Below are 24,540 nucleotides of genomic sequence, written 5' to 3'. Positions count from 1 at the left end.
AATGATCAGCATTCCTTGTTTCGGTGTTTAGGTTTTGATTTGCAGAAAGGGATGACTCAGATACATACAGAAAATGCTGACAAGCTTTTGTCTTATCAAGAAAGGCCTCAACATTAGTTTCCACAAGGAAAATGAGCTTATTAATTTTCCAGGGAAGGTTTTTGAGACATTTGCTGTACCGTGGCCAAAATTTGCATTGCCTTTTACTAAACACTCCTGCGGAAGTATCGACAGAAGTATCTCGCACCTCTCTCTAACGAGGGGTGTGACCGTTGCTGGCTATGTCTCTATTTGCCTTATTATGGTGAGATATTTGTTAAGCCCTACAGAAATAACTTTGAGAAGAGGGACATGTAGTGGCTCCCCTGTCTGTACGTAGATTCCAACTTGGGTTTTCATACAAGTTATAAATGTTTTAATGCTTCAGATTCTCTATGGTATGCATTACTCCTTGAGTGGAATTTCGGCCTGTATTGTGTGGCTGTTGGTGCCTCCGAGGGCATCAGCGTGCAAACTTGGTTTTGCAAAATACGTGGGTTTGAATTTTGATGCATTCTCTCAAGGTCATCTGAACGACAGATCGTGCCGTGATGTTAATGCATGAAATGTTTAGACTCGTAGCTAGTTGAATCTATTAGATTATTTTGGCAGTTATAGACACTTATTTATCCCTTATGGAGTGGCTTTTTTTAAAATCCTGGCATGAGTGTCAGGTTGCGAGTTTATTTTCTCCTTTCCTTTTTAACCCTTTTTTTTTATTCAAAAAGAAAAGTCCTAAATGTTTTCTGATACTCTAATGTATTGTAAATATCTGATTTATAAAATAAAAAATGAAAAAATATTTTTCCCTTATTTATCACCTCTGCACTCTAGTTCCAGTTCAGGTTGTATGCAAATTTTTCATCTTGTCAGTCAGAATGTACTTAATCCATGGTTTCATTACAATCCTGCTGATGTTACGTCCACATCACCTAAATACACGAGTATAAGCACTTGCTGAATAGTAGAGGTAAACAATACTAAGGACAGCCCAGAAACACAAGTGTTTGTTTAACCTAACCCTTGCCACTACCAAAGCAGACATCACTGGCAACATATAGTACTGTAATTGGGAAGGTGGGCCAAAGGGTAAAGCAGACAAATGGTTGGCCTCTTTGCAAACACCGGCTGTGAAGGACTGAGACACTCCAAGGGCATTCTTTGCATGCTTTGCTACCCATTGCTGTCTACAGAAGGGATCACCAAGTAGGCTCCAATATCCTTCCTGATTTCTGAGGCGGTCACCACCATAAATTTTCTCGTGACCTCTTTGTAAAGAGTTCTTGGACTTGGCAGTTCACTGCTGACAGAGAAGGGGGTCAAGGTATAAAAGTTCAGCCATCAGAGGACAGGATCCATAGACATCTCGCCGCGATTTGACAGCTTTGTCGCTATTTGGGTCCTATGGCTAGGTTATGGTCGTCCCTGACTGTTCAACCTGCATTCTTTAAGTTGGTTCTGCACAGTTGCTTCCAGATGTCCTCTCTTAAACCTCACATCATCAGAATGTCCATTCTGTGCCCGTACTCTTTTGAAGTCTCAATTCTAAAGGTTCTTGTTTCTAGTCCAGTCTTCATCATATGCACATCACAGACCCTGTAACGAGTCCATATTCTCTACCACATTGTGATGAGCTTTGATTCCAGAAGTCTAACAGTATGACACAACTACTGTTAGCCATACAAAGTATCATACACACATGACAAACTACCTATTGTAATGGAGTCACTGAAATCAAATGCATTCACAAAGCCAAAATCTGTACAGTTCCTCAAGGACACAAAAGACTTTGCACAAGAAAAATTCAATAAATCTGTTTATTTAAAATATATACTATATATCTTTAGCTCTTTGAAGTAGCACCGGTTACAGTCTGTACAATTTTTATAGACTGTTCATTTTTGTGAACCGTTCATACAGATGACATCTCGAGCATCTACCCGTTGTGTGGCCAAAACACTTAACTAGTCAAACCAGCAACTAAAATGAACAAGTTTACATTTCTATGACATGAGATTATTACAAGTAGCATCAACTACCTGCATCCATCACTTGTAATTAATCACTTGAAATGCTTCAAAAATACATTATACAAAAAATAACCCTTGATATTTAATGAGCATAATTAACAGGATTAAAATAAATTCCATAAATAACTGTCCATAGAAAATGGCTGAAAGAAGGCTTACAAAAGGCATCAGGAGGACAGAAAATGATATAATAATATGTATATAGGAATAGGATTTACGCCAAAGGCCAAGCACTGGGACCTATGAGGTCATTCAGTGTTGAAATGGAAACTGACAGTCAAAAGGTTTGAAAGGTGTAACAGGAGGAAAGCATCAAAGCAACTGCACTATGAATGAATAGGAGAGGGTAGAAAGGAAGAAAGAAGGAAGCAAATATGAACAGAAGTACAGTAATAGGAATGAAAATGGTTGCAGCTAGGGGCTGAAGAGATGCTGCAAAGAACCTTAATGCCTACAGTGCACCACACAAGTTGCACCGACGGCACTAACCCCCCCTGGGGGAAGAGGAAGAGGAATGCTACAAGGAAAAGGCTGAGAAGAAGGGTCAGGAGGAATGGAACTGACATATTTTACATCAGAATGTAAAAGATTAAATCTAAGGTTAGCAAAGTAGCTAAGGGGCAAAAGAATATAAGAGATGTTTTCGAAAACAGAAATTAAAAGAGTAAAACGATCATGGAATGACATCAAGCAGCATCCTGAAGACCTGAATAGAGAAAATAAATATGAACTGGAGGATGCTGCCATGACAAAAGGGACTAATGGTTGATATAAAAAGCAGAAGTTGGAAAAACCTTCAGAAATATCTGCAATATCAAACTCCCACAAATTAATCAGTCGACAGAGATGGTTACGGAAGTAGCAAGAGGGCCTGGGAAATCATTTGATCGAGTGGAGACCCAGACCTGATGTGGGTTCTGGCAATACGTAGTGGTTAATACACAGGTATAAAATATAAAGAAAATGCAATTTTTTTCATTGCAAGACAAAATACTAAAAACAAAATTGGCATAAGAGACTACAAAATGTCTATAATTCTGACATTTGAAGTGTGATGATAGGTGTACTAACTTCTAAATGAATGGACAAAAATGTTAAAAATCTAACCTCACAAAAATGTTAAAAGGAAATGAACACAAAAAGAATTAGCAGATAGAAATTACAAAATTAATAAATGTGTACATTTATACTGTGCCAATGTACCAACTGGTAAAAAATCATCAATAAACTATAAAATATTTTATAAAAGCAATTCTCTAAAGAAAACGACACAAGACTGATTATAAAGTTTACAACTAGGTAAAAAGGATAGCCTTTCACATCCAACTTTAGCTTGGTCCAATTTAAAACCAAGAAAAGGAAGGGTAAGGAAAACTAAGAAGCAGCCTGGGGGTTAACCTGATGCAACCTTGTGATAAGGAAAAATAAGCAGGACAGGAGCAACACAAAGCCTATTGGCATGGGAATCAAAATGTACATAAAAATGTGTAAAACAAGGATTACAGATTTCAACATAAAGTAAACAAAGAAGTGACCTCATAGATGTTGTGACTGTCTTCCCTACAATGGACGAGATTCAAGTGGGACTGATATCATTCAATCATGGATTACTGCAACCTGTAGAGTTTGCAATAAGAATAGTATCAGTCCTCTCCATAAAACATATGTTTTTTAGTATAATTTTCTGGCACAGAAAACAGTGGACTGAGATTTAATCAACCACAGGTGAATCGCCCCAACACCAAGACTGGGCACTGATCAGTAGGAAGGTTAGAAGCTACCCACAAATGGAAGAAGCTTGTGACCATTACTGAAGCTTGCGATGGGCCTTCAGAGTATGGCAGGTGTGGCAAAAGGTCACCCAGAGGCCCAAACTGCCAAATGAAAGTAAATTTAACAGACCACAACATATAATAAACAAAATATGAGATACAGAACTGAGTGTGACTAGAAGAAAGTAATATAAGATTTAATTTTTCCTATACAATGTTAAATTGCAACATGCTATTATTAAACTACAAAGACCACAACATTTGGCATGTCAGTCAGTGTGAGTTGTAGCACTGATAGGATCATGGCCTAAAACTAAGTCTAGATAAATTATAGGGGATATACTTGCAAAAAAATTGTCTGTTGGCTTTAAATAAAATGCATAACTATTTAAAATCAACAAGAAGCTACTTGATCCTGCAAGAGCAGGGGTTCAAAATAAAGCCAAAATGTTTATTGGAATCACTGACAAGTGAGAATCAGTTGGCTTTTCCTGTTGGTGATGGGGGGTCTTATTTAGAATGGAAATTCCATTTTCCTTTTGGAGTCGAACAGAATCAATTCTCTGCTGGCAGACATTCTTTTCAATATGAAAAAATACAATGAACACATACTACTGACTACTGGTAATGTGCTATGACCCAGGGGTCAGAAATGGTCCCCAAGTGGTAAGCTCAACAAGAAGCAGACTGCTGCTCTTTATTTAAAAGGTCTAGTAAGCGTCAACAATGTTCTAGACTTTGCATGAACTTTACTTTGGAAAGCCACTGGGAAAAGTCATAATAATAATTCGGTTAGATCAACGTTTGTTGTAGCTCTTCACAAATGTTACTTAGCTGCATCCCCAGTTACATCTGGGACTGTTAAGGCTGTGATGAAATCGCCGAAGTTGAAGCGAGGACCTCTTCGGCGAGTACAATTTGCTCTGCATGAAGAGCTGGATTGAACACTGACGTCTCTTGTGGCACTGATTCCACGCATGTGTCGTGTGTACTGGAGGATACGGGCATTATGGAGGAAAGAGAAAGATGGGGTGTGGAGGAAGTTGCATGATGAGTTGATCCTGTGTATAATGTGTTAGATGATGAGGGTGCTAAAGGAACAACACTATTATTGCAGTATGTTAAAGTTGTAACTGAAGACAGGTTTGACAGAGAAGTTGAAGGAGGGCTTATTGGGAAATCATTCATATTGGAATGTATATTACCAAGGGAGACACTGCTCAAAGCAGGCTGTGAATGTGAAAGCATGTGACTGTTGGAAACAGCCGACCCTGAAAACACCACCACGGGTAACGTGGATGACGAGGGTTTGCTGGACAAGACAATACACGCTGACGATGGCGAACTGTTTGAGTACACGACGGTATTCGAGAGAGAACTAGATATGCTGGATGGCAGAGAGATGGAGGGTAGAGGGACAGCAGAGAAGGTGATGCTGCTTGAAACCAGTGACGTAACCGAATCCATAACGTTGGAAGGTGTGCTGACAGACTGGAGGTTGCTAGAAGCACTGACTGAACTGGAAGATGGACCGTCGGGCGATAAGCCCAACAACTCTAGTGATTCTTGTGGACTAGATTGCGGTGCATCTTTAGCTGCCTCAATAGAGCCCTCAGCACTTGGCAGCTGTTCCTGCACACTCTCTCTCGAGTGAGTGCGAAGGTGAGAGGTCATGTTGTCCTTACGTGAAAAGCAGCGGCGACAGACTGGACAAACATGGTTTTTCTCGCCGGTGTGGACCTTGAAAAAATCATCAAAATATAATTACATATAATTCAATGCATTTACAAATAGTCCTCATGAACTGCGTCTTGATACTGCAAGTCTGCTCTGCCAGAAACCATCTGAGAAACTTGAACACTTTAAAAATTACACACTACAAGAGAATTTACTGGGCTAAAATATACAGGACTGTTGCAAGGATTAAGACAGTAACATATACTATACAAATTACAATAAAATTTCATATAAATACAAAAGTGCTCCTTCTACATGTATGAACTTTTTCTCATTACTACAGAAAAAAGACAAATTAGAATATGAGTACTACAGTACCTAAAATTTTTTAAAAACTATCTTGTAACTTTGTAAGTATAATTCAGCCTAACCTTATTTCTGGGTGAAACTTCAAGATACATATCCAGTTAATTTTGAAGAACATTTCAATTTTACTTTTGACATTACATGTACATTTAAAGATCCAGTTGCTGAACTGTCACACTAAGATTAAAATAAAAAAGAAAATATTTTGTGCAATACTGTACCTTGTTGTGGCGGGCGAGATCTTTTGGTGCGAAGAAGGTCTTTTTGCACACCTGGCAAGCATACTTGCCACTTGTAGTATTGTGAACTAACTTAATGTGGCTCTTCAAGATGGCCTCTGTTTTGAAATCGTGCCCACAAGTCCTGAAAATGTTTGAGAAACTTACTCGTATCATAAGTCACTTCTGTTACCGTGGCTAAATTTACTTAAAAGAAACTCTGAACACTGCATTTCATAATGTTCACTATATGGATGAAGTCTATGTTAAAATATCCATATGTTTTCCATACCTGGAGATTATGTAGCAGGTATGTAGTGTTTTAAACTAGTGGCGATCATAGTCCCATAAAATTGCCTAGGCCTAAGTTGAACTGTCAGAAGAACCACCTCCCTCTCTTTCAGGAGTGGAAGCTTTGTCCTTGCAGATACTATGTTAACATTTTTTGTAAAAGCTATAGATTTTATTTATGTAAATTTAATATGCTGTGCAGTTCTAGTTTTGATAAAATTCTTGGCTTATTTCCTTACTAAATCATCAATGTGACAAAACCATAACGAGAGTTAAGTTTTACAAATTAGAACTCTACAAACATGTGTGAACAAATTATAAAGATGAGGACCCACTTACTGACACTTGACCCTCTCTTTGGTCGTATGTACTTGCAGTAAATGCTGATCCAAATACGACTTCGCTTTGAAGAGGGCGCCACACTGTGGACACATGTGTTCACGCAGTTCCTGGTGCACAGTTTTGGCATGTTTATCTCTGATGTTTCCAGACTGAAACCATTTGCCTGGAAGGGATATAACCGAGATACTTAAGAAGCAAGAGTGCCGAAGAGCCAGAGGCTAGCGTAATTACCATAGAAAACAGTCCAGGATATTTTTCAGAGTTAAATTATTTCATACACTGGAAACTTGAACAGATCATATGATACCTCTATCTTTTCTTTCTTTTACTGAGTCAAATATATTTAGGTCATATCCAAAACCATGATTATAAAAATGAAAACAAAAAAAAGTCAAAATTTCTTCCAAGACAGGTGAGGTTACTTAATTTATTTCCCTTCATAAATTCTACACAACTATTATTTAGTAACCAAAAGGAATGATTTAGTAGCTGCAAAGAACAGAAGACACAAGAGCCATATGATGGCAGTGAGAACAAGTGGACGAGGTGAAAGGAGAGGTATGTTGGATTGATTGATGGTCTATTAAACCTGGCGGCACAACATCTAGGTTATTGACACCAATATGTTGGATGGCATAGCTTGTGCAAACACTAAGAGCACAAACACTAAGCAGAGCTGGTTGTACTATCCATTCCCACTTTCAGTAATATAAACACTATTTTCAACTTAAAAGTATAAGTATCCAAAAAGAAATCTACCAAATAAAATGTTTGAAGCCATAGATTTCCTCAAAACACAATAAAAACAAAAACATTCAAATGACATACCACAGATGTCGCAGGAATACTTCTTCACCTGACTGTGCTTGTACTCATGGGCCTTACGGAAGGCCACACCGCTCGTGAATTTTACAGTGCCATCTGCAATGAAAATATCCATAGATACATCTTCATTGTAAAGAGATGGGCTTTATGTAAATACGCTTCAATACAAGACGTCCAGGTATCAAGACTAGAATCAATAACATTCACTCACCAGAATTCTCGTTATGAATGACCATGTGCTTGTGGTAACTCTGCTTCCACTCGAAAGAACGATGACACACCTTACACTTGTATTTCAGTCCCTCGTGCTTATTGGTCATGTGTAACTGTAGGTAATAGGGTGTTTTGCAGTCCTTACCACAGTACCCACAAACATTCCCACTCCCTGAAAAAAATACTACCTTATCAAGAAATTAATTCGTAAGATTTTTTTCTTTGTGGACAAATAATGACCCGATGCTTCTGTTTGAATTGGGTAACCTTCATATTTTAGAAAACCTGCTCTTTCAAGTTGAGAAGAATCCAACACCTCTCTTGCAAAAGCCGAAACCATTAGAGTTCCAAAATCACGAACATAATATTGGACTTTACACTAATGAAACAGGAATAAAAAAATTTAGGCCAAAGGCCAAGCAATGGGACCTATGAGGTCATTCAGCACTGAAAGGGAAACAGAGCAAAACAGGTTTTAAAGTAAACAGGAAAACACGCAGTTGCACTACGAAACTACAAAAGAGAATATGAATGGGGTACAGCTAAAAAGAATGAGAAGTTGTAGCTGAGGGTTAAAAGGATGCTGCAAAGAACCTCAAGTCATGTCTACAGTGCACAATGTGTGGCACACTGATGGCACTAGCCCCATTCAGAGTACCTCAACCTAGCATAGTTTCATTTTTGTAATCGTATAAAAAATTATGCAAATGTCTCACCTCCCTCTTGGTGAATCTTCTTATGAACTCTGAGTGACTCTTCGTGTCGAAACTCCTTGGGGCACAGGGCACATTTGTACAACATGTTCAAATGAGTGCGGAGATGTCGCGTCAATGTTCGATGAGTTTTGAAAATCTTTCCGCATTGTGGGCAAGGCTCGTTGACCGGCCTGTGCGTCATGATGTGTGCTTTCAATCCACTCTTCTCCACAAAACATTTCTCACAGAATTTACACTGCAAATATAAAAACAATTGAGTTGCCCAGCGGAGCAAGGGTGCAAGCAAAGTTTTCTACAAACTGAGAAAAATGCATTTAAAGTTTTCAAACATCAATATCTTGGAAACCAACCATACGACTTTAATCTAGTCTTGACCATTTTAAAGGAAATTTATCTGAGTATTATATATCCAAAAATCATGCCATATTTAAGCTATAGTATAAAATATAAGGTTAAGTAGTGTGCCGGCTTGTTATTTTACCTGATTACATATAATGATTTTTGCAGTTGAATATACTTATTTTGGCCATTTATTAATTATTAGCATCACAACATATATGAATAAATGTTATATATAGTAAAAAAAAAAAGTCATGTTAAACACCAAAAAACATAAACACTTTCAATATAAAAAAATAAGGTAAAAATGCAATTAAAGTTTTCAAACATAAATATTGATTAAACCAACCATATGTTTTTAATCTAGTTTTCACCATTTTAAAGGAAATTTATCCCTATAGCATATATCCAAACATTATGGCATTATTATATGTTATGCTTAAGCTATAGCATAAATTGTAAGGTAAAAAGTAGTGTACAGGCTTGCTATTTTTCTTGATTATTACGATATAGTTGCGGTTTAATTTAATTTCTTTGACCATATCTTAGTTATTGACACTACAGCACAGTTGTCAGAAAAAAGAACAGTCTTTTTCCACTTGTCAACTTGATTATCCTCAATGTCATGGTTAACGCAACTCATTATCTCGGAAAGTTGTGTATCCACGGTTTTCTTATATAATAAGCAACACTAGTGCTCCGCTTGGGAGTTGGCAATGTTTGTTACAGATTGAAACAACATCCTAAGATCATTCATCACTATCTGAACTACTAAAAAGCTATCAAGTGCAGCTCTAGCTTGTGTTGCAAGCACTTTATTATGCCTTTTCCCAACTTATTTATATTTTTCAATATTTGTTGTCAATAAATCAAAGGTATTGCATGTATCAACAACTGAAGGCATGAAACCGACATTAAACTCGGTCCTAAAAATGTTACTATAATAATTGAAAGAAAATGTTTACATTTGGATGTTCATCTTTAATAAACTTCACATACATATACAGCTTCACAACCCTAAGATTTGATTCCATGTAGTACACGAGGCCTCATGATTTTGTGGCAGCTTCTTAATGTGTTCACGCACTAAATATGAATAAAAAAAGTAAAGTTAATATAAACATGGGAAAGAGAAATAAAATTAAGAAATGAGTAAGTAAAATAGAACTTTCTTAATCAGTAATTTGTTTGTGTACTTGAACTTTCCTCAGCAGGTATCCTGCGACGTTTTATTGGCACCGACACCATTCATTTCTGCAAATATGACGTCTGGCCATTGTCTCCCATGCCCCAATATGTAGTAGTCTTTAAACAATGCCTATATCATGGGCATAGTAGCTTTCTCAAAACACCCAACAGCACAAGCAGGTCCAATTTTAAATGCTTATACTTCTTAAAGTTAAGAGTCTCAGAAGTATAAGCCTCACCTTCATTACGTTATTTTTTAGCGATAATTATTTTCCCAGCTCAACAATAACTTCACTGGTATCGCTATTTATAGACTCACCTTCACTCATAACGATCTTTTATTGATCATTATTAACACTATCAGCCCTGGTAAATAAAATATTTAATTGCTCCAAAAATACTCGTAAAAAGTGAAAACAATAACAAAGCAGGATAAAATAGAGAAGTTGGGACGAATAGAAAGAACGAGATGAAGTTGTCTCTGTATCCTGTCATACAAGATAAGAGTGGCATCAAACCAAATTAGCTAATAGACACACGAGCCTAGTCTAAGAGCGTTTTCATTGGTCGCTGAGACTGAGCGGGAGATAGGTAGAGAGAGATGAAGAATGCTCACTCCCCCTTTCCCCCGGAACGCACCACCCCTGGTTTAAAGTGACGGTGGAGAAGTGCCCTTGTGCAAGCGAGTTTCTCGGCAGAAGTTTCTACGTCGCATAAAGTGGAAGAGTACTTGTGTTCAATGGCATATTAGACCATAATGTTTCAAGCCTAAGGTCACATATGAACTACTGATGGGTAAAGGAAAGCTTGGGGAAAAACGTCGTACTGCTAACTCTATTTTGTTGCGCCCTTGCTCCACTGGGTGCCTCAATTATATAATCTCCAAATGTCTGTTACTGCAAATCTAATAATCTCTCCAATACCCGACAGTGCTACTGATCCACCTTTTCTGCCTGAATATTACGTACTAAGTACATATAAACAAAACAAATTTATACATACATGCTGTATAGTGCAAATATGTATATAGTATGTACATACGTACGTATATATATACTATATAAATACAGAGATATTATGGTATTTTCATCAAGTATCATAATCAAAATTATATTATTTCTATTATATTAACACAGACAACTTCTGTCTCACAATGTATGAAAGTCTTTTCTTTAAAATAACTACTACTGAAAAAATATTGTACGTACAGTAATATGATATAAGGACACATTAAATCAATTTCTTATCACATTTGACTGCTAGGTAGTAATGCCCTATACGTACTACATGAAAAATCAAATGGAGAATTCCTATAAGAACCAGTTTATGAAACTAACCCTGAATGATTTGTTTCCCAAGTGGAAGTTGATGTGTCGAATGAAACGGCCGTGACGCTCGAATTTTTTACCGCAGTACGGGCAGACACGTTTTCCTTCTTGCAACCTTTCCCACTCAGGTCTTATGATGTCCTTTCGGTCGCTGAAAATGAAGGAAAATAATACAGTCGCCAATAGTCCTCTGTGAATAATAATCTTACTCCAACTGTTGCATACTCCCTGGACAACTTTACAAAATCGAAGGAGGTTTGGGAGTGCGTTGTCAAAATTCTCATTGACCTAAGGCCTTAACTTGTGGAATGCACAGATAGTTAATAACTTCAGGAGAGTAAGGTCTGCAGATCTGCCAAAAGGTCTAAGCAGGCTTTATGCAAGCCAACCCTAGCATCTAGTTTGTAAAACTGCAAACCTGAACTTTCAGAATGGCAGTGAATGATCTCATGGCACTCAATTCCACATTATAAAAAATTTAATAAATTTTTTACATTGTTATCTTTTATTTATTAATTTTTACATTTATTTTTCTTTTCTAATAACTCATCTCTTCTTTCAAATGATATTTGTTGAAAGCCTTGAATCCAAAGTCAATGGCCGCTGTGGGCAAGTTCCATTTGAATAAGGTTGTTCTTGAGAATATAATAATAATAATAAAATAATAATAATAATAATAATAATAATAATAATAATAATATAACAATAATACAACATAAAGTAAAAACATTAACAGTATGAAAAGGATCCAGTATACAAAACTTCTACAACCTAAAGAATTTTGAAACAGACTCGAGTGTAATTCCAGACTTACGTTTCATACATGTACATGGAATCCTCCTCCTCCTCTTCTTCTTCTTCTTCAAAAACTCTCTCCTTCATACCAGAACTACCTTCAGAGCAGTAATCATTATCATTTGACTTGTCTACCATTACCTGGGGATGTCTCGACTCCATGTGTTCCTTGTATTCCTTGTAGTTTGCAAAGTCTTTCCTGTCAAAAAAGGAAACCTCAGGTCAGAATGAAAGAAAGCATAACCAGAACGTCAAAATATTCATCATCTGGTAATCTACTTTATCAAGGGAAATATTCAATATTTACTGTCAAATTGTAGATTTTATAAAACCAATTCTAAAGGAAACTGGAATATAATATGGACAGATTGCTATGATGAACCATCTGTCAAACTTACAAACCTGCATTTTAAGCATCGAGCCTTCTGGGTGCAGTGAACTGTGGAAATGTGAATCTCGTAACTCGTCTTCGTCAAACCCTGCCACTGACACAAGTAACACTTGAACAGATGCCCCTCCTGCATGTGTCGATTCCGACTCGCTTTTGTCCTGCAAGATTCGAGAGGTGTGAGCTAAAAAAATAAAAGAAATAAAAACAAGTAGTAGTTGAGGTATGACAAAATCCAAGAAAAAAATATACATCAAAGTCTCAGATCTTAAAATCCTTAGATTCTTACCTGAACATGGCATCACACTTGACGCAGTCCCAGAGGGGCCTCTTCACATCTCCTCTCGTTGGCTGCCTCTTCCTGAAGCCATCCATTTCTTCAGGAAAGGAACTCTCATCCTGCAAAAGCAAACATTTCCAAATATTTTAATCTGATAGGATGCAAAGTATGTATTACGTACACCCTGTCCCCCCCACAAGCTTCAAACTTATCAAGTTTTCGAAACTGACCCGCAAACTCAAACAACTGAATTGGGGACCTATCTTCCAAGTAAACACATGATAAATTATATGATTAGATTTTAGGTGTTGTATGACCTGTAAAACTACATGGACAGAAACTAGATCTAAAAGATGTTCTCAACTCAAGATGCAAGCTTTAGGAGGAATATTGGGAGTCAAATTGCAAGAAAGAGTGAGATTTTACATAGTATGGAAATTACAGAAGTTCCACACCTAATGATAATGACTGGAAGATGGGGACAGTTATGACAATTCCTGATTAATTCCTCTAACCTTATGATATGCATATCAGTACTACAAACAAATACAAAACTCTATTCCCAAATACAGTTACATTTAAGCTATGCTTCACTTCACTAATTCCTTAAACGCTATAAAACTTTAACATAAAGTTACAGTACCTGCAGACTTACTTCAACAAACTCCTTTTTGACCTTGGGTACCCTAGGAGACCTACGTAACGTCGTCCCCGAAAAAAGCATTCCCTCTTCTGCATACTTTGTTTCAACACAACTGACAGGCACTTTGGAAACGCCTTCCGTTGTGGCAGGTTGTGAGCCTGCGCTGTTTGTTTCCACACAGCTAATGGGACCGGTAGATGTTCTTTCTAATGACACAGGTGGCAAGCACTCCAACCTCTTAAACACCACTTCTTCCTTTATGACTACTTCTTCTTTTACTACTACTTCACTTGGATTATCTTTCCCTTTTGTACATCTTTCTCTAATCACCACTGACTGGGGAGAGATCATGTCTGCAGATTGGCCAGACTTGATTGGGGAATGACCCGAGACGACATACAACTTGCGAGATCTAGATTTATCTGGAAAATTGCTCTTCCCGTCGCCAGTTACGTAATATTTCAACAATCGGCTCTTTCTGCATTTTCCTGACTCAACCTGTTTAATGGACACACACGTACGACCAACTTTACCCTTCTCATCTTCTACATTTTGCACTTCACTTTTTAAAGAGCTTGTACCATTACAGTCTGAAAATGATGGTTGTGCTTCTTGGGGTCTATAGGAACCAGTTACAACTTCACACGAAACTTCCTCAACAGCGTCCACGCTTGTTTCAGATATCTGGTATTCGACAGAATCACTCAGACACCTAGTTTCTTGTAATGGAAGACTAATACAGCTGTTGCTAAACACTTCACTAGCTGCAATAGCTAAAGGATCTGGCTTTGTGCCCACTGCAAGCTCTACGTGTGAAGGGGACGGAATAGTCAATATCTGTTCCTCTGGAAGCACGTTACTTGGCTGCAGGATATCCTCACACAGCACGTCTTCTGTCAACAAATAGTCCCCCTCAATGCTGATACCTTGAGGCAAAATGTATGTTTTCTCACTGGATGAAATAAATGATAGGGTCCTGTCCATTGATTTTTCTGTGTCTGTCTGCCCTGACCTTATCTCCTCATCACGTTCACCAGAACTGAGTCGTCTCCCTTTCTTACGATGATTCATAAGTGGTCTGGATGTCAAGTGGATAACTTGGCCGTCAAGCAACGAAACCTGAATGGGAGTGGCTGACCTAAAGTCACCTTCGGATATCGGGAAAGCAACGTGCAAAGCCTGGGAACTGTCCTGTTGTGGCACTAGACCATGTAACTGATTCACCTCTGACCTTGATGAATGGCACTGTAGGAGTGCGTGAGTTTTCTCCTTGTTTTCCACACACTCGCTCGCAGTAACACTGTTGGCAACATCTTTCACGTTCACTCCCTTCATGTACGGCTCTGAAGACTTTGGCAAACTATTTACAGTTCCTTCTGCACTAGATTCCATTGTATAGCCTATGCTCATTCATTCAACTAAGCCTGGACAATCTGCGAATAGTAAAACTCATATTAAACTTTAATTAAGAGCAAGTGAAACTTATCTGCAGTAATTATGATGACCAGAGCATGGGCAAAGAGAATGAGGAGTGAGCGCCCACCTTTTAAAAGACCTCAGCCAAAAATGAAAGTATTTCTTGCCAAACACATGAGCCATATATTTTTCTAAATGCTCATTGTCTGCGTTTCTATTTATTAACCTGTAATACTGGGGAAGCCACTCCCTTTTGTAATTCCCTAATCCCTATATGTACCTTAAAATCATCAGGGACTTAAGGCGTTGCATGCCCTACCTGGCTGGGGACCTTGTGGAAACCCCATACCTTTGGTTAATAGTATAGTACTGCTATTTACAAGGATACATCCTAACCTTGAATATTTGTAATTAAGTGTACATAAACTAATAAAACTTCATTCATAAACTAATAAAACTTAATTCATAAACTTCTTCACATAAACAAAGTGTTCTATTTGTAAGCAAACTTTTGACATTTTGACAATAAACACCATTCTTTTTTATCTATTACATCAAGGGTAAAATACGAATAGATCACTTAAGTACTAAGGAGGGTAAAGATACTCAAGGATAACAACTAAGGACAAAGATTTTCCCGCACCATTTGAAAGCACTGACACTATCATCAAGTTACCATTAACATTCCACAATGTAAAACGGCAATCCAATCCACATTCGAACGTTGGCATTAACTTAATCTGGCCCTGGTGAAAAAATATGAACTTAGACCAACAGGTTTGGCTACGCTTGGTTGCGACAATAAGACAAGCATACTGTTGTCCATGCTTTCAATGCATTCCTATGTCTAGTCTAGGCCTTGGCTTTTGGCGATTCATTTTATTCTACCTCTGCGTTAATAGTGTAGCTTTGCTAGGCTATAGAACGAGAAGCAAGCAGCCCCTAGAATGACCTAAATATACATTTGGCAGTTTAGCTGTAGCCTATATACTGTAAGTGCAGCTTAGCGTAGGCTAACCACAACGGATATGCTATACGAACCTAATTTAAAATTCACATGAAGTATTTTAGCTAGCATAAATATAGAAGTAACTGAATTAATATGCTAAAATTACCTTTAATGACCAGGACCATTCAAGGCCAACTCGGGCAACAGCCTAACCTAACTTTGAAAGCTCAGCTCAGCCTAGGGTATTCTAACCGACCTTAAATTCTTATATCATTTTAAATACCTAAATATATAAATCTAAAAGTCACTATTCATTCAGGTGACCTTGAATAACCAGGACCCATTGAGGTCAACTAAGGTCACTGCCTAACCTAACTTTGAAAGCTCAGCTTAGCCTAGGGTATCCTAACCTAAGTTAAATTAGTGTTAAATAATCTTAAATACCTATATAGACTTATATAAAGGTGGTTATTTATTCAAGTACCCTTAAATAACCTTCAATAACCAGTACCCATCGAGGTCACCTAAGGTCACGGCCTAACCTAGTAGTGGTAGGCCCTGGCCAACCCCGACGTCAAAGCGACCTTATTTAAACCCTCTTTCCCCTATTTTAAAGTCGATTTTACCACTTTAATCACCTTAGATAATAACCGGCGCCTTATTTCCTCCCTTTCCGCCTCGAAAATAGGCCTCGAAATAGGCCTAGGGGCCATATATCACTTCACTTTTCGGAGAGTCACCTGTCATGATCAAAGACTGTAAACAAGGTTGCCGGGCGCTGATTGGTCGAGCGGCCTGTGACGTCATCAATGATGTAATGGTGTATCTAGCGTGTCGGGTGTGACGTCATCGTTGTATACTTAGGATTTTATATATTATCAATTTTTAAAGGGATAAAATGCGCTTTAATCTACTCAATATATAATTAATTTTTAATGGAATAAAATGCACTTTAATCTATTCAATAGATGATTAATTTTCAATGGTATAAAATGTGCTTGAATCTATTCATATAATTTTTAATAGTATTAAAATGTGCTTGTATCTGTAATAAAATACGCTTGAATCTAAAAAGTATATAATTCATTTTTAATGTGATAAAATGCGTTCGATTCTATTCAAGTTAATGTGCAAACAAATACAATATATTGAATTTAGTGGTTTTCAAATTTTGTAGACGTCGTATAATTCTTATATAATTAATTTTTAAAGAGATAGAATGCTTGAATCTACTTTATATATATATATATATATATATATATATATATATATATATATATATATATATATATATATATATGTATGTGTGTGTGTATAATATATATATATATATATATATATAATATATATATATATATATATATATATGTATATGTAAATGTAAACAATTGAATATAGTGTTTTTATTATTTTTGTAGTTTGCTCACCAGAACGTCTCCATAATTGAATTTCGCGATGAATTTTTTGACAACGAGACGTTTAATATTAACGAAAAACCTTCTAGCGAATGTATATATCATATACTAAAATCCCATTATAAAATAAACGCTTAATTAAACTAAATCAAATGAAACTAAGAACTTAAAACATAAGTTTAACGAAAATATTTTACCTTCTCTCCGTTCGGCTTTTTACTTGTATGGGTGAATAATATACTTTTTACAGAATATAGCCAGAGTTATATCACTATACCAGCAAATTAAACGAAGAAACGTACATGCCCAACTTTTTTCGCCTAAAAAAATATAATTTTGGTTTATTAGGCTTATCATTCATCTCGAATTAAAAAGAAAAAAAATGGTACGTACTATACATCTTGATTGAAACTTAAGTGCAAGGTCACCCCCGAAACCAATCACAATGCTTAATGGGACAGAAAAAATAATATGCATGATTTGAGGGATATCCTGATTAAGTTTCACCAGGGGCAGCATTTTGGGGGTTGGAGGTTGCATTCCCCACTCAATGACTGATGATCCCCTTCCCCTATTGACTCTTCTTGCTGCCCACCCTAGCCTTTGAAATAATAATGATAATAACAGTAAAATTCTCTCCAGTGAACTCAATACAGCTCCTTATATGGTTTCAAAATGCTATAAAAATGTAGACAAATTTTCAAATATTTCTCGGGGATATTTACAGTGCTCTCCCAACACTGGGCCCATTTTGCTCCCTAATCATACCAAAGTCAAAACCTTGGCTGCAAAGATCCTACAGAAGCCAAGAAGGTCACTATTGCCAAGTTCACATTGCACTCTTGGAATCTACAAGCTCGTCACAAAAGATCAAATCCCGTATGTAGGGATTACTTAAGGCTCTTTGCCGCGTGCCTTTGGGCCCCTAGCTGTAACCCCTTTGTTCCTTTTACTGTACTTCCTTCCACATCACCTTTCTTCCGTGTTGCTTTTCACCACCTCATAAGTCCCAGTGCTTGGCCTTTAGCTTAAATCTTACACATATTCATTTCAACAAAAGTTCAAAAGTATGCGCTATATTGCGGATGCAGTTACATACGGTGACACATCTCTCGAACTACAAAATAAAACACTGAAATTTACCTTTCCTTCTAGAATGTATGGAAGCTACCAAAGAATTCTTTATACAGACTGATGACTGACAGAGTCAGCTGATCAAAACTCCAGGACTTCTATGTCTTGCCTTTCATTCAAACAAAAGACAAATTAATTTCTCTCCTATAAAGGATTAGAGGGATTGAATTATTGGGTATAATCGAATTCTAGTTCTACTACAGATTAAATAGTGTAGTACATGATTCTTTTTCTTGTATTTATGTATGATTTCATAAATTATAAATTTGCAGTTCAAAATACAAACCATAGGCTACAAGCCCTTGCCAATACGGTACTGAATTGGTAATAGTTTCCCGATGCAACTACATTAATAACAAAAAACCTCAATATACCAAGTTAGAGGTAGAAAGAGTCTGCTGATTTAAAGTATCTTATCAGATACAGTACTTCTGAAGAAATGTTTCACTTTCTATTTTGCCCATTAAAGCTATCCTGAAGTTTAAAAAACTTTGTGGTAATGTTTTCAAGAAATAAACATGGCATCAAACAAGATTTCCACTTGGAGGGAGGTTAAAAAACAAATACACACACAGGTTAATACTTTTTATTTAAACTGAAATTCACCTATCACTTCTGAATACAGTACAGAGCTGAATAATCTTAAAAATACTGTTTTTATCGACAACACATCTGCAAAACCGTACCCCACTGTGTTGGCAAGATAATAATAAAAGGCAAGATTCCTCGGCACTGTAAACTTAAAAAAAGACAAAACAATTAATTTAAAGCTTCAATTCAAAAGCACTGCACAAAAATAATTTCCCAACATGAGAGCTGAAACAAACAGTACTTTTGCTGTGCATTCACAGTCAATCTTAAAGCATACATCCAGATGTAGAAAACTCTAAAAAATCTACATTTAACTTCTACAAAGAAATGAGATGATTAAGGAAATTCACACTAAAATTTTTTTTTACAAAACTAATATCATTTGTAATATTATTAAATATAGCAAAGATTTTCCACCTCCATCAGCTATCTTCCATTAAAAACAGACATTTTATTTCAAATTTTGGCATAAATGAGAGAACAGGCACAAAAAAATCAGGCAGTATTCTGTAACTTTTGTATGGCTACACTTACTTCATATAAGATTATCTATCGTTAATCAAGATTTCATAGTATACAGTATCTTGATGCATAACTTCATTTTTCCATGTAAAAACTGGAAAATATTCACAAAAATATAAAAAGGGGACATAAGCAAATGATAAAACAAAATGCATATAAGCACTGCAATTACATTTAAACCTTTTCCCTTGACGAGGGAACATCTTTCAACAAGCACATAGTGCGTAAATTCTGAAACAATGACTTGAAAATTTGAAAAATTATGGCTAGACATACTGTCTATAACTTACAGTAGGTAAAATTCTAGTCTTGTAAACCCTGCCCCCACCCAATATAGTATTTCTCTGAGTTTTCATAAATTTTAACTTACGGTATGTATATAATACCACTAGCTACCTACAGATGCATATTCATCATGAAAACGAAATCTATTAGGACCTCTTATGTCAATATAGAAAGATATACATTCGTCTCTCGACGTAACAATAGGCACATGGTACCGTCCATCTGCCAATGTTAAGTACAGCACCAAATTATAGGTCTATATCTTACGGACTAATTTGTGGATCGGGAAGAAATTCAACAACTTTTTTGTTTTTTTACGTGACCCGGAGGAACTCCCTTCTTTTAAGAGTACATCGTGTCTTCCATCCACTCTTCCAAGGTGAATGTTGCACTGTTTGTTCCTTCAGGGTCCTTGTCCCTAAATGTATCTGAAAAGGAGATGATGTTTGCCACTTAATATAATATGAACACAATACTTAATATGAAGAAAATTATTAAAAAATGTCAGATCAACACAATGAAAGATACTGAATGAGCTCCTGAACAAAATCAAATAGAATTACAAGAGAAAAAATATAATGACATACGTACATGAATGAAAGTATAAATCATTGCTAAGGTACTCATGAATATTCAGTAATGAGTTTTAAAACAATGTAGAGGTATTAATAAGTTATGGATTTTCAATCCACTCATGCACTTGTTAGTATCAGCGGTTAGTACTCGACACTTGGGGTACACAAGTTGTAAGTAGATCATCTCTATGTCATGACACAATATGGAAATGTAAAATACATAGACAACAACATGAGTACTACATTGTCAGCTCCAAGTCAGTGTCACAATCGTCGTCGGAGTCTCAAAATGAAAACCTAGGTTGGGAAGAAAGACTCAGTCGTGACTTATGTCATTAGTCAGAATTCTGCATTTCAACCTGAAGACAGAAATCAATGAGAGGGGAAAAAGGACACCATCTGTAATTTGTAGCATATGAAATGCCCATTAAAAGTGATTTCACTTGGGTATCAAGAAGTTCTACCTTTATATAACTTTGTAAAGGCAAACTACTGAGCATGAAGAATACATACACATCCTACATGCTTGCCTTCGACAAAGAATATGTACTACACGTACATATGAAATACTGGAAGAGAAAGACAGTCAGTTTCTCTATTCTTTACAATCTTACTGTTACAAAAAATGACTTCGGTTTGGAGATGAACAACACGTTTTAAACCAATCAGTTGTTGGTCTCGGTGTCTAGCAAAGATGCCTGAGTGGACATGGGGCATAAAAGTTATGATGAAACATGAAAACAAATCAGAACAACATTACCGGTCTTTTAAAGTATGAGAAAAACAGGTTATGATGTAGGAAAAGCCTAATTTTGGTAGTCACTGTCGAGTCCTCAAGGAGTTTTACCTTCCATGGTCTACCATGGAACACTGGTAGACCATGGAAGGTAAATCCTTGAGGACAAAACAAGTGACTACAGTATAAAAAGTTATGTAACAAAACAAATTATAAATGTTGAAAGTTTCAAGACAAACATTTGTATGTTTGAAGTTCTGCATTTGAATAACTGCATGGAGAGGGTGTCAGGTTAAAATAAAAAAAAATATAAAAAACTTAAGGACAAACTGCCATCACTCTCAAAAGATGACATTTTTGGATGCTTGTGAGAAGTGCTCAAGTACAAGGCATTCCATTCATAATTGAGTGATTAGAAAAAATAAACAAGAGTCGCAAGTATTTTAGTGTCAGTTGTACAAGTTGTCAGGTGAATTCATGCCTCTAGGTGCTTGCTATTTAATGGAAATCAGAGAAGTCTTTGTGGTGGGAGAATTCAACAGTCAATTAGCACCATAAAATAATCATTGTAAGCTTGCAAATTAACCCAAATGATTTTCCAGTCAGGCCATAGAGAGATTCCAAGACATTCAACCTTACCAGCAAGTTTAGGAAACGCTCAGGGAACAGAGAAATGGGGAGCAGACAGGTTCACCATCACCCAATAAGACTTGGGGGCAGCAGCTCTGAACACAATATAGTACACTACAATAATTTCATTCACACGATGTCTTGGGGAAACTGAGTGTCCGAGGAATGACATTCTGATGAATAGCATTCACTTTACGTAATACCAGGCCAAGCTCCCATTACCAGTCAAGTTTTCTTCACACTCAGAATAAGTAATCTACTAGATTGTACAAAAACCAGTAACAACTTTGCAAAAACTACCCAATAGTTACCAGTCATTCATTAGTCACATGTGTAACTGGTCAGTCTTACTTTAGTTGATAGTCTACAACTAAATACGTAATCAAACTCAACTACTTTATCAAGACTAATTTAGAATGACAGGCAGAGGCTCACTCAAGGCTCAGTCACAGTTAAGATAACGGTGCTGACAGAATTCTCATCGGTGGCCAAGACAAATCTGCCAATTCTGCAAAAGTGGACAGAGACGAGTGCCAAGGCAAATTTATCCTTATTTTGTGAAGACCTAACACCATTAGAGTAGAATGACTGTATAAAGTGTCTAGGGGAGGCAGCATCGACTAAAAATGAGACAAATAGACAAAGTTCAGGAAAGTGTTGCTCAACACTAGAAATCCTCATTCATTACATTATCACTAAACAATGAAACTTTGGAAAATAACCACAATGTCCAAGTATAACAAAGGAAGTAGCTAACTACGTGTCAAGAGTATATATCCTATTTACAACAGCATCAGTTGATAAAGAAAACTCAAGTACTACGTCAATTAACATCATCATGAATTATACGTCGGAAAGTGTAAGTTAAACGTTAGAGAGAGGTACGTCACGTGGTCCTATCATAATCTGCAAACAGTACTGTGTCACAGTGGCCTAAGGTAAATCCTTACATAGGTAACTGTTAAGTAGGATTTTGGATTACAGTATAGAGTACAGTACCGGGTACTCCAATGTACTACCTAGTCATGCTTTTCAGTTAGAATTACAAATACATACTTGTACATATCTACATAAAAATTATTATGATGCATTGTATATCAAAAGGCAAAGTTAATCTAATATATATTATGGGTAATTCATTAGGTTGATTAAATCTGTTTGTGCTGTTTCCAGAGAGCCAACCTTCTAGTGCTGTTATTTGTTAAGCAAAGGATTAGTAATATTTTTGATAGAGAAACAGTCAAAGTACATACAGTCCTTTCCAATATTACAAGGAAAAGAAGATTGCTAACAGGCAGGAATTTCTTCCCTCAACAAACAATGTGCTTCAGTATATATATATAAAAAAAAAAAAAAACTCAGATTCAATATCAAAGGTCATGTGCTCCAATAAGTTTTTTAGATATATTTAATATTCCAAAGAAAATTTGTGGTAAGGATGTCTACCACAGTTTCCTACACTGCAACTTCATCAATATGAGTACTATCTGAATTTGTGCAACAAACGCTAGTTTGGGTAACGATGCAAAATCAAATTTTTACACAATGACCGAAAGGAAAGATTATTGGACTAGCTTAAAAAGACACATTCCATAATCAGATATGAAATTAACAAAATTAACACAGGCCAAACCACAAGAACACAAAATTTAACTGTGAATAATATTTAGGCAGCTAAAATCAATCGCTTATGTTCAGTTGCAGTGTAGAGAAGGAAGAAATCACTAGAAAACCATCAAAATGTGAATTTATTTAGACTTAATTACCTTCTATTTATGAATGAACCACGAACCAAATGAAAGGACTTAGAGAAGCCTTCACCACCTTTACCTTGAGCTGCCAATTGTTGTAAGTGCTCGTCACCACTTGGATTAAAAATGCACTCAAAAACTGATGCTACTAAAGGGCAGTGACTGTAAGGTCCCATATTCGAAACACCACTGTTACTAGCACAGTATTTGTAGACTTAAGTATGCTTTAACACACCAAACAGAAAATCCCATAAATCATTCATATAAGCAATTTCAGCATTAAAAGGTGTTTTTTTTTTTTAGATTATATATCTAAAGCCAGACAGAGCCATATTCTGGATATAAATGAGTACAGGAACTCCAAATTAAATTAAATTAACAGCAAAGTCAATAATGATTAGGTTAAAGCATACCTCAAACTCTGTCTGACTGATATACAATCTACAGCATCTGAAGAGCAGGAAACCAAACCCTCCCAAAACCACAAAAGCAAGGCAAAAACTCGTATAGTGCATGCAATGTGTGTGTGTTTGCGTGTGGCCTACAACAGGCAACTTGCGCACTGTCGAGACACAAAATGCTGACGGCGGGATGACAACGAGAAGCCAAAGCACAAGGATGTATAACCATATCTGTACAATTCCCCCTTCACTGATAATAAGAGTTATTGAGACACATAATCTTAAAAACAAAAGCAGTTTGTTTACATCTTGGTATCCTAACAGCAAGTCTCCAAGGAACAATTATGTCCTGGATACTACTCTTCATACTGCTCTTGTTCCTCATCTTCTTGCTCCTCTCTCGCCTCCTGTTCGGCCATAATCTCATCTATGAACTCCTGCAACCTTTCGGGGTCGTCCTCAAGGCCTGTAGACGAGTGATAAGGGACACATAGGCATGGGTCTTTCAAGATATATTATGAAGGGCAGGAGAGACCAATGAACACCTTACTTTACATCAGTGCACAGTAGTGAACTGTCGCTGTCGACAGATGTGCGCAAGTGCAACGTAAAAAAATTGACAAAAACTGAAATAAAAAATGGTAAATCATAAGAAAGAAAAAACATAAAATACCAAGGACACTAA

The 24,540-nt window shown here is 36.6% G+C and overlaps 2 protein-coding genes across 12 annotated transcripts in view; both read right to left on the bottom strand.

Moving 5' to 3' along the window:
* Positions 1–1,835: 1,835 nt before the first annotated feature.
* Positions 1,836–16,610, bottom strand: LOC135203724 (zinc finger protein 91-like). Its single transcript, XM_064233641.1, has 12 exons — positions 16,454–16,610; positions 13,463–14,883; positions 12,817–12,926; positions 12,542–12,688; positions 12,159–12,338; positions 11,354–11,495; positions 8,490–8,724; positions 7,772–7,945; positions 7,564–7,656; positions 6,733–6,898; positions 6,106–6,247; positions 1,836–5,581 (listed from the first exon to the last, which is right to left on the bottom strand). The coding sequence occupies exons 2-12, from the start codon at positions 14,858–14,860 to the stop codon at positions 4,703–4,705; spliced, it is 3,666 nt and encodes a 1,221-aa protein (XP_064089711.1). The 5' UTR covers positions 14,861–14,883; positions 16,454–16,610; the 3' UTR covers positions 1,836–4,702.
* A 2,326-nt stretch (positions 16,611–18,936) lies between these two features.
* LOC135203722 (calpain-A-like) overlaps positions 18,937–24,540 on the bottom strand; it is a 117,199-nt gene continuing 111,595 nt past the window's right edge. For 10 of the 11 annotated variants that reach the window (XM_064233631.1, XM_064233630.1, XM_064233634.1 and 7 more), the window contains 2 exons: positions 24,162–24,321; positions 18,937–20,190 (listed from right to left, as the gene is read on the bottom strand). In XM_064233631.1, the coding sequence (XP_064089701.1) occupies positions 24,212–24,321 (110 nt within the window). In that variant the 3' untranslated portion in view covers positions 18,937–20,190; positions 24,162–24,211. The remainder of the gene's footprint in view (positions 20,191–24,161; positions 24,322–24,540) is intronic. The other variant, XM_064233633.1, reaches the window with a different exon arrangement.

The sequence above is a fragment of the Macrobrachium nipponense genome, chromosome 36, assembly GCF_015104395.2.
Source record: "Macrobrachium nipponense isolate FS-2020 chromosome 36, ASM1510439v2, whole genome shotgun sequence".
NCBI lineage: Eukaryota > Metazoa > Arthropoda > Malacostraca > Decapoda > Palaemonidae > Macrobrachium > Macrobrachium nipponense.
The sequence above is the reverse complement of the archived record's forward strand: the minus strand, read 5'-3'. Positions and strand labels throughout refer to the sequence as shown.

Coding starts and splice junctions, on each gene's coding strand:
- LOC135203724 (XM_064233641.1), bottom strand. CDS start 14,860: ATGAGCATAGGCTATACAATGGAATCTAGTGCAGAAGGAACTGTAAAT. Junction 7,657..7,771: donor CATTCATAACGAGAATTCTG/GTGAGTGAATGT, acceptor TTTTCATTGCAG/ATGGCACTGTAAAATTCACG. Junction 6,248..6,732: donor AAAGAGAGGGTCAAGTGTCA/GTAAGTGGGTCC, acceptor AAACATTTTCAG/GACTTGTGGGCACGATTTCA.